The following is a 17,257-nucleotide window of genomic DNA, read 5'->3' as shown; positions in this document are numbered from 1 at the left end:
AGACAAAAAAACCCTGCAGTTTATATGTATTTTTTATCGCAGTTTTTAAATTACAGCAGGAACATAAATTTGTTTCACGTGTAAATTTAGAAAATCTAACCAAAAACCACAACAAAACTGTGCATGCATTTTTCTGCTGCCGTTTTGATGCAATTGTAACTTCACCACAACTACACCATGTAAATGAACCCTCAAAGCTACACCATCCTATACTTTCCACCCATTCCAAAAAAGTGTAAAGTATTCAGTGGAGATCTTCGATTCATGACATCTCTGTTGAATGCATTACATATAGAGATGAGCGAGTACTATTCGAAACAGTAGTTTGGAATAGCACAGTCCCATAGGAATGAATGGACACAGCCGGGGCCAGCACCCTGCCGCTTAACCCCCTGCGCGCCGGCCGCTCCCTCTACCGTTTCGAATAGTACTCGCTCATCTCTAATTACATGCAATTGTTTTGAACCCAAATTAGTTGTCTTTGCCTTGGCATGAGACTTGACCTCTACGTTCGATGCACCTGATTTATTTTGTCTTCCAAAATACAGTTAGCTGCCATCTTGATAAAGACTTGAAAACAGCCGATTATAGCTTGCTATCTAGATTCTATGGGATCCACAGGGAATTTTACATATCATTGATGGCCTTCTCTCCTCTGTTTGATTCTCTTGTGTCAATAGCATTGCTTTTTAGGAAGTTTTCATTTTTCCGCAGTTTTAAAGTATCTTGTATATAGCGCTATAAAAACTATTGTCTTGTTTTTACAGGCTCCAGATTAGTTGCAGTACACGTAAAGATCCTAAGGCAAACACAGGGCAAGCACAATTTAATTTTTTTAACATTTTTTTTCCCCCTCCAGATCTGGCGAGGAGCATTTATTCTTGCGGATTACATTCTCTGGCAGCAGGATCTCTTCAGAGGGTGCACAGTGATAGAGCTCGGGGCAGGCACCGGCTTCACAAGTATCATCATGGCAACAGTTGCCAAGACTGTCTACTGTACAGGTAGAGCATATCATTTCATTATAATATCTTTCCCGTCACACTCCAAATGAATGCCCCCCCCCCCACCGGCCTAATAACTGTAATATGTGCTACTAATTCCCGCTGACCTTGTAAGATATTTTCTGCAGAATCCTCACATATAAGGGATATGTACCGTAGATTATCACTTTGTGCGTCAGTAAATGACATGCTTTTAAAGCCACTAAGGTATTGTGTTTAGATACAGTGTGTTTAGAGACTGAAATAACTCTATTATGCAAGCGTATACTAAATGGGATGATGGAGTAATGCCCACTTAGGAGCTAGGACTGCCAGATATAGAAGGTATCATATAGGTAACTCTGTAAGGGTATGCTCACGGGCAGCAATTTTGTAGCAGACATTTTTGTGAATAAAAATCGCTTCTGTGTATCTAAATGAGTTCTTTCGTTGGTAAGCACAAGGAATGTTTCAAACCCTTTTAGACAAAAGGGACGGTCACAGGAATTTCTGCAAAATATGTGCAGGTATGAATGTACCCTAAAAGTTGTACACTTCTGGCAGAGCAGATATTTCCTATATTATTGACTTAGCACATGAATATTTGAAAACCTGACCTCCTTTTTTTTTTACATTTGCCCTATAATACGAACACCCTGTGTAATTTTGCTCTCATCACTGAAGTCCACTTTAAACACATCTTTAATTAAAGGGATCCAGTTATCCGTTTCCTGCTGTCAAACCACAGAGAGCATGAAATCTCAACAGGGTCCCTCATTACAGAGAGTTATGTGTTACTTGGCTGTGTTTCCGAGAATATATAGTCTAGAAGGAAGAGAAGAGCTCACTGTGTAATATATCCCAGCCTGGCTTAACTGTCGCGCCAGTTTCTTCATAGGGTCAAGGGCAGGACCATCAAACCCATCATATATTATTCCAGTTTTATAACATAATTGATGCCATTACACAAACATAAAACTTTATGAGCCATCACCAGTTGTGTCCTTTAACGTGCAGATGGTGCCTGGCTATATAAAGTTAGCCTGAAATGGCATTATATCATGTGGGGTAATGTGGGAGCTGGAACAGAGGAGGGTTAAATTTTGGGGATTCTAATGACGGTACGGAAGGGTTTACATTAAGAATTGTGATAGGCCTGTCTGAAAAGATGTGTCTTTAGTTTGCGCTTGAAGCTGTAGAAATTGGGAGTTAATCTGATTGTCCAGGATAGAGCATTCTAGAGGAGTGGTGCAGCTCGGGAGAAGTCTTGTATACGAGCGTGGGAAGTTCTGATTATTGAAGATGGTTGCATCTCCTGGGGAGGAACTTCGGGCGGGGCATGTATTATCTCTATAGTGTTAAAGCAGCTCCTTTGTTTTCTCCATAATGCCCTCTGTTACAGCCAATACAGTGTTATGATGTAAATAACCAAATGAAAGGTATCACCAGACAGGTTATATGGTCACGTTCACATGCTGCAGATCTGCCATATTTAGTACAGCAAATTAAAGTGAGAGGATCCCTTGGCCATATCTTTCTAATTCACATTTATAGTTTTGAGTCCACGATTCAATATTGTAACCATTCCAGCACACTGTGTGATAAAGGAATGAATTTAGTAACAATCCACAGACAGACGTTTCGTGTGACGTTTCAGTCCCAGATGTGTGAGAAAGGACCCTCTTGGATCAAAATGTCATGTGGCTTGTCAGTAAATGCATTTTTTTTTTATCATATTACGGTGCATTCACACTACGTAATGCCAGCGTGTATCACAGCCGTACACGCCGGCGCTACAGCAGAGCTGCCGAACACTTCCCATTCATTTCTATGGGAGCCGGCATGCGAGCGCTCCCCATAGAAATGAATGGAAAAAAGCAGTCCATTCATTTCTATGGGGAGCGCTTGCATGCCGGCTCCCATAGAAATGAATGGGAAGTGTTCGACAGCCCTGCTGTAGCGCCGGCGTGTACGGCTGTGATGCACGCTGGCGTTACGTAGTATGAATGCACCCTAACATCTAAGTGCTGCAATTGTCTTCTGTTAGTTATAGAGGTGGTTCTTTTCCAAGCAGCACCATTTGCTCGGATTATAGTGTCATGAATCTACTATGTACAGCGCCCCCTGAGCTAATGTATTTACCTGTATATACCCTGACCACCAATGATTGGTGAGCGGGTCGAGGGAGTCAAGTTTTTTTCATATTGTAAAGCTTTTCTCGCAATGTACATACATCTCCAGAGATAAAGCCTTGTACTGAACTATAAAAGATGGAACCATGCCCGATTTTATGAGCTCTCTCATTCTACTGTTCAGTAGGCACTTAGAAGCTGAGAATGGCTTGGCACTTGTAGCACACACCATTGACATAACTCCTGCCAGGCTGCACACTAACAAAGCAGTGTTTTCCATTTCAAGATTCAGTATGAACAGTGAATAATGCAAAATTCAATTCTACATATGAGCATGAACAGCTGGGTCTCCGCGACTAAAAGGCACACACATAAATGCATGTAGTACGGTAGAAATAAGGTAAATGTCTGTTGTCTGTTCTCTTACTGATTCATTATAAGGGGATATCGTCACTCCATAGGGAGAGACCACCATATAGGTGTGTGGAGTCTTATTAAGCCATGAGCGCTCCACTGCAAAGGAACATGGGAAGAATATGCTAATCTGACTTCCATGATGTAATTAGGATGCCAGTGCCTCTAGTATGCACACCAATAGAGGGCGCTGACTGAGAATGTGCAAGTCTATCTTCCATGATGTAATTAGGAAGACAGAGTCTCAGTCAAGCAAGCCTATAGAGGGCACTCCCTTTAACATCATGCCGACCTTCTCAGAGGCCTTTGTTTGCAACCCTGTCTAAGCCTCTCACCTCTGCCAGATAAGTCCTCTCTGCACAAAGCTGACGAGATGCAAGTACATCGAAACAGCTGTCCTTGGCTGAGAAGACTGTATCTGGTTAAATCCCAACATCATTGCAAACAAAGGCCTCTGAGAAGGTTGGCATGATGTTAAAGGGAGCGCCCTCTATAGGCTTGCTTGACTGAGACTCTGTCTTCCTAATTACATCATGGAAGACAGACTTGCACATTCTCAGTCAGCGCCCTCTATTGGTGTGCATACTTGAGGCACGGGCATCCTAATTACATCATGGAAGTCAGATTAGCATATTCTTCCCATGTTTCATTATAGTGAGCGCTTGTAATTCTATCAGTTCCACCGAGCAGCTCAGTAAATCCCAGATGTACTTGATGCTGTTTAATGTTAAGAGCAGGCGACTCCTCCAGAATTGCAGATAACATTTCGGCCTCTTGCGTGACCTTTTCTTGTTGCTGTGGTTTTGGTTCACATGAAATTATTCAATGGACTTCTACAAAGTCACTTATAATCACAGTGTGCGGGTCTAGTCAACATGGCTCTCTACTATTAAGAAGGATTTCAAGGGAAATTAAAGAGGTTTTTAGTGTAAAGTGAAATTCCATTTGGGAGGTATATTCCCAGCTATACTATGACCTGTATGACCTAGAACACTGCATCATTGTAATTCACCATAGACATTGCTCATTGCTATGCATGTGATGTCCCTGCCTAGTACTTTATATAGATACTGTGATATTAATTATGCAGAGGGCTTTGTCTATATAAACTGCAGAGTAAATGTTTCTCGTGACAGATTAAAGACATATTTATATTAGATTTCTATTTTTATTTCTCAACTATTTCCATAGTCAATGCAAAATTGCAACATTTTTGTGAAAACTTAAATGGGTTGTTCAGCAATCCCGGAGAAAGCCAAGGAAAGTATAACACAACAACACTACTTTCTTGTTCCCAGTGCTCTATTGTCCGCCACCACTGTTTGTTCTAGCACATGCCATCAAGCCGCCACCACCAGAAATCCTTTGCCACAAAGGACATAGGACAGATGAGTATGTTTTTTGTTTTTTTCTTTTTATGTTTCACCTTCCCCAGCCTACTCCGGGATTGCCGAAATTCTCAATAATCATGTAAAAACACTAGTATTCATTTAAAAAAAGACTTCTATATTAGGCCTGGTTCACATTTGTGTTCAGTATTCCCTTCGGGGAGTGCACATGGGGACCCCCCCAAACAGAATACCAAATGCATTGCCAAGCGGTGAGCAATGAAAGCACACGGACCCCATAGACTATAATGGCTCCATGTGTTTTCTGTATGGTGTCCAAACGAGTCATGCAGAGAGGAAAGTAGTTTATGAAGTACTTTTTTCTCCACGTGTCACGTGTGGACACAGAACGGAAAACACACGGACCTCAATATAGTCTATGGGTCCGTGTGCTTTCAATGCTCACTGCATGTCAATGCATTCAGTATTCCATTCGGGAAGTCAGCATGGGTATCTCCCCGAATGGAATACCGAATGCAGATGTGAACCAGGCCTTAAGAATACACTCTAACAAATTCAGAGGGTGCCACCAGCGCTGCCCACTTTCAGAAACATGGCTCCATAACTTGAATTAGTGGAGGTGGAGAAAGGTCTTATTTAAGTGTTCAGAGTTGGTGGATTTGTGCAGCTTAACAGTGCGCTGAATTCAGTGCTCTGTCAGCTTTACCGGTATGTGCCCTGGTGCCAGAGTTATTGGTGACGAATATCCCACTACTGTCATAAGGGTGGGCTTTACTCTGCTTTATTGCTAAGCTGTGAGGAACGCTCCCCTGACAGTAGAAGTCTATGGAAGAGAACTGTCAAGGAGGGCGTTCCCGATAGCCCAGCGATGACTTTGAGCAGTAAGGCCCGCCTTTTTGACAATGGAAAAATATCAGTGCCAAAACAAAAAGCACTGACATCTCTGGCACCAGCGAATATACCAGTAAGTCTTTCTAGCAGATTATAATACCGCTGGTCTGTGAGGACATGATAAGGTCCTTTCTAAGCCATATATGTAACAATAACAATAGTTACTATATGCAGCTTCACCTTTCAACCTCCAATGCTTAGCCAGAACATCCTATCCTCTTTATAATGTAGATGTTAGGAAACCAGTCATTAACTGACATTTTCTCTTATCTGCTGTATAATTTGCGTTACGTTACAGCTGTTTTGTTATTAGAAGTGTTTCTGCCTTAATCTCGGATATTAGCATTTAGATTGGCTTGTTCTATTGAATTAATATTATGGGTATTACAGGTGAAGCCAAAAATCAGCTTTTAAGTTTCATTGTAACTGAGATTGTTACAGTATTGACTTCTACCGGTGTTTTCTTCGGAAAGAACAATTAGTGTTTGATTACTTGAACGAGGTATTGTTGTTGCCGTGTTTGTGTCGCATTGATACAACTTAATGGTGCACAACCATACCTAAATATAACTGCTAGATGCAAGCGGAATCACACAGTGGAAATCTGTGCGCACAGGAGAAATATTATTTTCTGGAACATTTAATGTTTTCTTTAACAGTAGATTGAATGAAGCCCGCGTTTGTTCACGTACGATAGCAAGTGTTTATTACTGTAAATTAGATTTTTAGCAATAATAATTTCGGCACATCTTATGCCCTACGTGCACCAGAATTGCAAATATACACCAGCGAGGAGATAGTTTAGATTTGAGCTATAATTTACCCGTTTCTGGTATAAATTGTATTAAATTTAGTCGGCCTCAAGAAGCCACTCTCTTCCACTAAACCCTGCCCTGACTTGTCCATTTTTTTGGAAAAGCGACATGTGGGGAGCAAACATTTGTGCAAAGATGGCAGTCTGCTAAAATTTCTAACCTTTATTTTGAATATTACATCAAGAAGTGGAATAAAATGTGCTATTAACTCCTCCAATCTTTTTTTTTTTTTTTTTATTGAAAGTTTTGGGAAAACAGAGATCTATATAAGAAGTATTTCATGCATGATGTTAAGGGAACTGTTCTAAGAGACAGCAAACAGAGGCAATGTTTTCCAAATTACATCCTGGAAAACAGATTTGCATATTTTTTCCCATAATCCCCCAGTGGAGCGAAAATGGCTTGTAAATCTTCATACGCCTGTAAAGGTGCACACTCCCTAAGGAAGTGTTATTATTCCCTGATCTAAGTATTTCAGCAGTGATTCATTTTTTAGTTAACTAGAAGACTTATATTTTCAAGATTTTGGAGACTTTTTTTTTTTATCCGGTAAGTTTACAAATGAATCACTGACAGAAAAGAACACTGCAATTGTTAGGCCATTGTACATGGGGTGGTACGTCATTACAATAAGCCAGGGCAATAAAACTGAGCTTTTTATTGCCCATGAACAGCAATGGAGGTGTTGACATAGGAGTGCAGTGACCTGGTGTCAGTCTGTTGTGGGATGTGAATTGTATCCATGTAATGAGCCATTATTCCTGCCATTAGAATGGGTTTTTGTCGTTTTATTGCTCTGGCTTATCTTAATGAAGTATCACCCCATGAAAAAAAAGGAAATCATTATAATTCATATCACTGAAAAACAAGCCACATGTACATGATGTCAGGAGAAGCAGTGGTTCCCTGCAGGGCCTAGACCGGCCCACATAGTATACGGGTGCATAATGCTGACCATACAACCACTAGCACATCTACAATTCACAAGGGGTTGTCTAGCATTTCAAAAGAACACAAATATAGCTTGTATAAGGTGACGTTACAGACTATTAGGGCTAGTTCACACGGAGTTAAAGGAACTCCATGTATAAACATGCATCCAGACATGGCATTCAGCGAGATAGGGCAGCTCGCTTCTTATATACGCTACTAGCTAGCAGAAAAAGGAAGGGAGCGGCTCTCATTGAAGTCAATGGAAGCCATTTTTGGCAGCGGATTTTGAGGCGGATTCCGTGTCAAAATCCGCTACCAACTTCACCCTTAGCCCTTAGTGAAAGCCATAATTTTGGATCAGGAGGGCTGCCCAGCACCTACAGTATATATGTACACATCATTAGTCACAGAATCCCATTATTTTTCTTAAAACAACATAGCAGGGCCTGACTTCATCCTACAGAAATGAGCTAATAACTGTGAGGTATTAATTGATGTTGTGGCAAAAATTTGCAACATGTCTTGCGGGTCCCTATGCCAAAGTCAAAAGCAATTCACAGAGAAGGGCATCATTGTAAGTTATTTCGCTGAAAGAGGAAGATATGGCTGCATTGGAGTCTCTGTGTGGGCAGGCTCTTCGCCTTTCAATACCCCCCAGATGGACCTGAACAACAGAGACCCAAAAGCTTGTGTGTGTGGCCTCATTGTTCCTCTTCTGTAGGAGATCAGAGAGTTTTCTGAAGAGAATGCCCCTCACGTTTCATTGTAATAAGTAAGCATTGCAACAGGAAGTGGGCCGCCTCCTCCAAGATTTTTATTTTTTTTTGGTTGGGGTGTTTTTGGGTGAATTGTTCTGGGCATACCTACATCATAATCATACTTTTTTTCCAGACTTAATCCAATGAGAGTCTAGTCAGCTCAGCCCAGCTCGACAAACTGTTCAAGGTATTCCAGTGCTCTTGCTTAAATCTCAACTTGACCATTCTGGGTATGTGGGCAGGTCCCAGTCTTTACAAGAGGATGGGATAGACAATGATGGGTATACCTGTCAGTTATTTGGGGGGGGGGGGGGGGGGGCAGTTGTTCAGAATCAAGGTGGAATGCTTGGCTGGTCCTGTGTTTCTCCTCTAAAATATGATGTTGGTTTTTATTATATTGATGGGCAGTGCCCTACTTGTCTTAAATATCTCCAGAATATACAGATTGTATTGAAGAATCTCTTGGTTGGTGATAGTAGCAGGGGGCACAGAGCATTATGTAGCGGCTACTTGAGGGGGACACTATATTATGTTGGCCACTTGAGGGGGGACATTAAACTATGTGTTAGAACAGCCTTGGTCATAGCTGCCTGTGACTGTAGGCTCCAGTGTAATAGTGATGTCCACTTTCAGTTTATCACAAGCCATTAATCCCCTAGGGGCAATTCCGTTGGGGACTGCTGGCTTGGGGTTAATCCTAATTAATTCCTGATTATCTTGCTGATATAAATATGCACTCCTCATTGATAAAGCTTTTCCTGGCTTCAGGTTGATAAAATAGCTTTATATCCATCTTTAATACCATTATCTACAGTACTAAGCCTATTAAAATACTCATTCAATTCACTGGCCTTAGTTATATTCCTTCCTGTCATTTTATCTAGAATTACTGCATGATATAAAGGATGATTTCTGTTTCATATACTCTATATTTTAATCTTAAGATGCATTCTTTTAATGTGTTTTTGTATTTTACTTTTTCTGTATAAAACTTTTTTTTTTTTTTTTTTTTTTTAATAGCTCAATAAAACTTTAAATATTCTCTCTCCATTGCGGCCATTTTTGTAGAGTTGTTTCCTAGTTAGAAGCTGCTGTGTGTATACTAGTGGTGACATTCTTTTTTTTTTTTTTTTTTTTTTTTTTTTTTTTTTTTTTGGTCTTTATTGACTATGAGTTCACACTAATGTCAGATTGTAGATTAAAAAAATAAATAAATGCTACCATTGAGTACTAACATCTTCGTTCGGGCCATTCCGTTCCCCTCTCCGCTTTTTTTGTGTGGAAACCACACGGACCCCATTATAGTCTATGGAGTCCACAGATTTCCTTAGGCAACCGCTTTTTCATGTGAATTAGAGGGGACCTCCCCAAACGAAAACCATGTGGAGGTGTGAACCGAACCTAAGGGCTCGCTCACATCTGCGCCCGGGAGTCCGTTCTGCAGGTTTCTGTTTCCTGCACAAAACTGGGCAGATGACGGAAATCTGCAGGCATCTTTTCAAACCCATTAATTTGAATGGATTTGAAAAGTGTCCGGCCGTGAGCGCCAGGGTGCGTTTTTTTTTTAAACTGGACACAGAGTCAGACATGCAGTACTCTGTGTTTGGTTTAAAAAAAAAAAACAAACGGTTTTACCACAGAGAGTATAAAACGCTCACCGGCGCTCACGGCCAGATTCGGCATGACAGGTTTCCGTCTTCTGCATGCAGAAGCCGGAAACCTGAGAACGGCGTGCCGAATGCTGGTGTGAACCCAACGTAAGATGTACCAAATATGGTATACTTAGGTGATGATGTAATTTATACCCACTTCTGACCCAGAAGGCTTACTTAGAGGAACTTACAGCTTCTTAGAAACACCTGGACATTTATTGAAATCTTCATGGAAAAGTAGATACAGGAAAAACTTAAAGAATAATAGATCAGTCAATGTTACCATCTCCACAAGCTTATTCCACATCTGCGCCCAGTCTCCTCTTTGTGGGTTTCCGTCTTCTGCTGACAGGAGACAGAAACCTGAAAGCGGAGACCGGGGCGCAGATGTGAACCTTCCCTCACAGATCACACTACAGTAATAAGTAGTCGACTCTCTCTGCCTTCTCTTTTCTGATATCTGTGCGGCTTCAAACTAATATTGTAAAATATTATTAAACACACATATACACTGTATATATATTAAAATAATCAAAACCTCAAAATACGATTATTCTCCCTTGTTAGCATGGGTTAGATTTGATCTATTTCTTTTGTAGTATGTAACACTGTATCCTTTAAAGCTACATTTTATTCCACTTTTTGTCTTTTTATTTGCTGGCTGTTAGTGCATGGATAGCTGATTATGGCTCCTTTTATTAGAAAAACATGATAAAAGTGAATGTGAGCCTTAAGTCACAAAACCTTCACTTATCCATTAATTATCCGGCTGTGATGGATGGCTTAGGAGCTCTGGCTCAGTGGGGATAGGCAACATATTAAGGGTTCCTGTGAAAAACTGTTGTCAGGTCACGGACTCGCAAGATTAAAGAATCTTCTCTCCTAATAATGTGGTAGTAGAGAAATAAAACATGGCTTCTGATTCTTAATTGCGTTTCAGCATTGCAGTGTATAGGCAGAACGTCTTGATGAGTCGATGTCATTTCTTGATTGACTTTGGAAAGAGATATAAGTACATATGGAAGGGTTAAATCCAAACAGTAAATTGCCGCCCTCTAACACACAAGGAAGAATATGGGAGGAATATGCAAATTTGTCTCCCAAGATGTAAATAGGGAGACAGTGCCTCTGTTATGCTGCCCTCTATAGGAATCTTCCTAAACATCATGCCCGACTTTCCCAGAAGCCTTTACTGCATAATGTGGGTTTTATACCAAGACCATTTCTCAGCTACGGATGGCCATTTCGGTCTGGTTGGACCTCGTCAGCGCAGCGTAGAGAGAACTGACTTGGTACATCTTGGGGGACAGATTTGCATATTCCTCCCATAATCCCTTGCAGTGGAGTAACTATGGCTGTATAAGTCTCTACACACCTAATAGGTGGTCTCTCCATAAGGATAGACATTATCCCCATAAACAAGGAAGAATAGTTTCACATCTTGCTGTAGGCAGACAATAATTGCTAAAAAATAAAATCTCTTCACAGGGGAAATTGAAAGTACTTATCTGCTAGTTAAACTATTTCTCAAGGTATTACTGCAGATCACTAAGGCGGGAGAAGACTACCCATGTCTCACCTTGGAGATACGGTATGATGTATAACCGGTGTATATTCCTTAACTATAGACAACGAGGACATCCATTGCATCAATAGCTCACTTAGCGGAAGTAGAATAACACTAGGTTCTCACTAGCATCGCCTTCCATACAGGACTTTTTCCTCTGACATTTTTCAAGCAAACACTCTGAGGGTCCATTCACATGACAGAAAATGGTGAGGAATTTGGTGTGGAATTTCAACACTGAAAAAAAAAGCCTTACATTGACTTCAATGGGTTCCTTCTTCTGCTAGCAGAAAAAAAGGAACCCATTGAAGTCAATGGGGGCCTTTTTTTTTTTTTTTTTTTTTTTTTTTTTTTTTTTTTTTTCAGCGCTGAAATTCCACACCAAATTCCTCACCATTTTCCCCTGTGTGAATGGACCCTAAGGTTGAGGCCCTATATTGCGGATCACAGCTTTTTTTTGTTGCAGATTTTGCTGCATTTTTTGACCCAAACCTTAGGCTGAGGCCCTACGTTGCAGAAACACAGCTTCTTTTGTTGTAGATTTTGCTGTGTTTTTTTGAGCCAAACCTAGGAACAGCTACAATAGGAATGGGAAATATATAGGAAGTTCTTATACTTCTCTCTTCTGCTCAATCCACTCCTGGCTTTGGCTCAAAAAACCACAACAAAATCTGCAACGAAAGAAAAAGCTGGGTTTCTGCAATGTGGAGCCTTAGGAAGGAATATGAAGTACTTTTAATTCTCAGTCCCACTGTGTGAAATGACTTTCTTTATGTATCTTTCTGTCTATATTTGAACCCTACAAATTGTACAGTGCTGCAGAATATGTTGGCGCTATATAAATAAAATTTATTACTATTATTATTAATTCTACCGTCTGCTCAATCCATTCCTAGCTTTGGCTTGAAAAAATGCAGCAGAATCTGCAACAAAGTTTTGTTTCCGCAACGTGGGGCCTCAGCCTGACAGAGTCTCTGTTTGTGCAGATGTGAATATAGCCTGAGTATGTTGAGGATATATGCAAGCGGTGATGTCACCGATAACGTTACAAAGTGTAAAAATAAGAACAAAAATAGAAAAAAATTGTAAAGTAAAAAATTGAAAATAACAGTGTATGTTATTTACAAATACCTAAAGGAAAGTAATGAAAAATACAAAAAAAATATTCACTCCATAAAGTAAATACTACAGATCGCTTTGACAATGTGTATTGCACAAGAGAACATCATCTTTACTTATTCTTTGTGCTGTTCCTAGATCCAGATTAGGATTTAACAGAGGATATTCTCTCTTCTGGAGCAAAGAGCAGTCAGCCCTAAAGGGACAGTTTATTGCTTTTAGTGGAAGTCATATAACACTTCGCTTCCCATGTAGCATCAGTACAGGATAAATGAACAGTTACTGCTGGATTACCCCATATATTACATCTGATCATTATATTTTCTAAGAACCCTTGTAATACAAAGCAATGTAAAAATCTGACATGCTGAGGCTCCACGTTGCGAAAATGCACTTTCTTTTTGCTGCGGTTTTTATTGAGTCAACGCCTAGAATGGCTACAAATGGACTTGGAAATGTATAGAAAGTGCTTGTATTCCCAATTTTCTATCCACTCCTGGATGTGGCTCAAAAACCACCGGAAAATCTGCAACAAAGAAAGCTGCAATTCTGCAACGTAGTTCTAGGTCCTTTGCCAGGGTATTAAATGGGTTGGCCACTTTCAAACCAATATTGAGAGATAAGTATTATTGTTTGTATAATGAAAGGTTGTACAATTTTCCAATATACTTTTTTGTATCAATTCCTCACAGTTTTCTAGATCTCTGCTTGCTGTCATTCATTCTGCTCAATTCTAGTGGTTAAGGATACATAAGGTACATTTGGTGTCAGCCCATAACTGGCTTCTTAACCACTTGTTGCAAAATGCTATACATTTAGATTTTTGCTGGAACTATGAACGTAACACAAAGTGCCATCAATGGAGCAGTGGATACACTGTCTGCAGCAAGGGTCAGCTGTAACATTCTGCTGCAGTCTTTTCCACAGCGTTTTTTGGCTGCAGCTTGGTACATGGGGCAGATGAACCAATCCTTTAGACAGTGCAAACAATCTGTGTAGCTGTGGGATGATCACTTGACCGGCATAACTTTTCATTCCTGTTAAGGTTGGGTTCACAGCTGTGCAAGAGTCTCTGTTGTGAGAACCTGGTGCAGATCGGTCAGAAATCGCCAGATGAAAAAGTCCTATAAGGTAGGGTTCACACTACCGTTGGTGTCCGCTCAGAAGGTATCCGTTTAAAAAAATAAATCGGACACTGAGTAGGTTTTTGAGTAGGTCAATCGAGTAGGTTTTTGATCGAATACTACGGTATTCGAAACACTTGTACTCGATCGAGTACCACTCGCTATTCAAATGGAAAAGTTTGATGCAGAACCAACATTGATTGGCGGAATGCTATACAGTCGGCCAATCAACGCTGGTTCTTCTCCTACCTTTAGAAGTCTTCTCTGTGCAGCTTCCCCGCAGCGTCTTCCGGCTCTGAATTCACTCTTCCAGGCATCGGCCTGGGTAGAGCCGACTGCGCATGCCCACTTGTAGTGCGGGCATGCACAGTCGGCTCTGCCCAGGCCCGATGCCTGGCAGAGTGAATTCAGAGCCGGAGGACGCCGCGGGGACGCTGCACGGAGAAGACTTGTCGGAGGATCCAGCCCGACCCTCACTCGTGGACTTGGTGAGTGTAATTTGATCGAATGTTGCCTACCCCTGATACGAGCATTTTCCCCCCATAGAGTATAATAGGATTCGATATTCGATTCGAGTAGTCGAATATTGAGGGGTTACTCGAAACGAATATTGAACCTCGGACATTTTACTGTTCGCTCATCTCTAACGGCTATCAGTTACTGTCCATTATATGTCCGTTGCTTATAGATCTCAATGTTATATAAAAAAAAAAAAAAAAATGGACACTCACTGTCCTTTTTTTCAAATGGACAGAAAAGTCCTGCATGTAGGATTTTTTTTGTCCGCTTGAAAAAACAGACATTATTGTAAACCGGGCACTAAAGGACACAAGATTAAAATCCAATTGAAATGAATGGAAATTTCAAATAGACCAGTTAGTGTCTGTTGCTAAAATCTTGAAGCCAGGAACACTACTGAGCAGACCCCAACGGTAGCGTGAATGTCCCCTAAACCCGACTTTTTCTTCCAGCCATTTCTGTTAAAAAAAGACGGACATCTGATGGATCCCATTATAGTCAATGGGATCTCTTGAGCTCTGTTTGTCTCCATCATAGAACACTTCAGTTTTTATATTCCGAGATAGACCAGAAGGATAAAAACAGGCAGGTGTAATAACTACATAATGAGATTCTTATACCCCCCCCCCCCCTTCCCTATTATCTTTAAAGTGGTTTCAACCAGGATTTTTTTGCTTGTTTGTTTTTAGGCCTGTTTACAAAATGGTCTATCCTGTGCACTAATATGTAGTGCTACATATCCTTTATGTAATAAATTCTTATGAACGGTTACGAATAATGTATGATAATACAATTCACTTTATGAATTTCCTACAGCAACTATTCAATCCATGCAAGGAATTTTAACTAGATGTACGGTGTTCTCTTTCCTTTGTAGTTTATTAGAGCATATGCCATGATATTACTGTTATTATTTATTTATAAGGAAAATCCTGAAGCATCAGGAGCTATAAAAATGAGGATAGATTTGGGAGGAGATTGGAAAATGAATATCTCCCCACTGGAATTATGTTAGGATCTTTTTCGTTAGGCGTAGCAGAAGCCATTACGTTTAGACTTTATACAACCAACAAAGAAATTTTGGGAAGGTATCCTTGCATTTTTCTTGTTGGGATGCAAACCTGTATTTTGTTTAATCCTAGAGCCTGAATAATATCTTGCTCTTTTTGCTGGGGCTATAAATTTTGGCATTATAGATGCTCAATGAGAAGTGCGGTGGATCAGTGGTTAGCCTTGTTGCCTTGCAGCGCTGGGGTCGATGCTGACCGGGGCAATATATACATGTTCACCCCAGGTTTGCAGGTCTAGGTACTCTGGTTTCCTTCCACATGGCAAAAGTATACTGATGGCTTCTTTTTACAGGAAGCCAATTTAAGGCCGGGGCCCCACGGGCCGGAAACACCACGATTTGCCCGCGACAAAAACGCTGCAGGATAAATTGCAGCGTTTTACAGTACTTGCAGAGTGGATGGGATTCATGCAAATCCCATGCCCACTTTGTGGAAAAAATCGCAGCACGGACACGCTGCGATTTCCAAAACAGTTGCGGTTCTTTTTACAGGAAAAAGTGGTTACTTTAGGAAAGCTGTGGACCCCATAGACTATAATGGGGTCCGTGTGGTTTCCTCACAAAAGATGCAGAGATAAACATGCTACTTGCAGAACTTTTCTCTCCTCATTTGTCATGTGGCGAAGGGAATGGAATGGCCCAAATGCAGATGTGAATCGGGCCTAAGACATATAACTCACAATACCATAGTAGAATTTTTATTTGTTTTTGATTATATTCAGTGTTCAATTTTTTTATGGTTGTTGCTTTTTTAGACTGGTCACTTTATACTTTGTATATTTGTTGAATGGACACTGTTGTATTTATTGCCTGTATTCTCCTTCTGCTACATTGAAAGTCCTATGTATGTATTGTTGTTTGAAAAATTCTAATAAAAATCTACGTTGCCATAAAAAGAAACCCTACTTTAGATTCAAATCAAATCAAACAGGCTTTATTGGCACGTCTGAATAGATATTTGGCATTGGCAAAGCTAGTAAAGTGTGTGGGGGGGGGTTGATTTGGGGTATAACAGTCCGTGGAGTCTCGTCTTCCTCTTAGTTGGTGGCCGCTATATGGGGAGGTGGGGTGGGATTACTTATATTCTAATGATGTTTCTGATGGGTGGGGTTACACCTTTGAGTTCCTCCATCAGCAGAATGGAGGGGGGGGGTCTCCTCTGACTGCCCTGCACTAACTATACAGACTGTACCATGCCGATTAATGATTCTTTTCAGGGTAATGAAAAATGTTGTTTGTTCCTCTCTTTTAGATGTTGGTGAAGATCTCCTAGATATGTGCGAGAGGAATGTATCCCTAAACAAAGGTCTCAGTAAAACAGCAGGTTGTATTGTGTTCTCTATTCCCTTTTTGTGTGATGTCAAGTACATAATGATTTATTCATCTATTAATATTAAATTAATTATATTCCGGTTAATAATATTTTTTGGACTTTGTAGACGCATCTTGTCAGTTTAGGGTTTATATAGTCTGGAGAAGATGTTTATTTGCATTTCTTTTTGGTAAATTAGATTCAGTATTGATAATTGATTACTAATAATCCAGATGTATGTTATGGCCAGAAGGTAGTCCTTGGAAAGTCACTAAATTCTAGATAGCGTCTAAGGCCAGCAGGATATTGCTTTGTATTAGATAGTAGGGATATAATTTTACTGGTGTGATGAGCAGCTTCATCTAGAATAACAATGCTGCTCTGGATAAGGGCAGACATATAGGCTATGCACGCATATACAGCTCAACTACAGTATATAGTAGGGCTGGCTGACTGAAGGGGCATTCATTCTATCTTGATTACTATTAATTAGAGATGAGCGAGTAGTATTCGATCGAGTAGGTATTCGATGGAATACTACGGTATTCGAAATACTCGTACTCGATCGAGTACCACTCGCTGTTCGAATGTAAAAGTTCGATGCAGAACCAGCATTGATT

The 17,257-nt window shown here is 40.5% G+C and overlaps 1 protein-coding gene across 3 annotated transcripts in view; it reads left to right on the top strand.

Moving 5' to 3' along the window:
* The window catches only part of METTL22 (methyltransferase 22, Kin17 lysine), a 75,235-nt gene that overhangs the window by 16,447 nt on the left and 41,531 nt on the right, over positions 1-17,257 (top strand). Inside the window, exons 5-6 of one of the 3 annotated variants that reach the window (XM_075285952.1) lie at positions 860-962; positions 16,578-16,649. In XM_075285952.1, the coding sequence (XP_075142053.1) occupies positions 860-962; positions 16,578-16,649 (175 nt within the window). Of the gene's footprint in view, positions 1-859; positions 1,005-16,577; positions 16,650-17,257 lie in introns of all 3 variants that reach the window. The other 2 variants (XM_075285951.1, XM_075285953.1) reach the window with 2 other exon arrangements.

This window comes from Leptodactylus fuscus, chromosome 8, assembly GCF_031893055.1.
Source record: "Leptodactylus fuscus isolate aLepFus1 chromosome 8, aLepFus1.hap2, whole genome shotgun sequence".
Taxonomy (NCBI): Eukaryota; Metazoa; Chordata; class Amphibia; order Anura; family Leptodactylidae; genus Leptodactylus; species Leptodactylus fuscus.
Note: the sequence above shows the minus strand (reverse complement) of the source record. Positions and strands in the feature narration are given on the sequence as shown.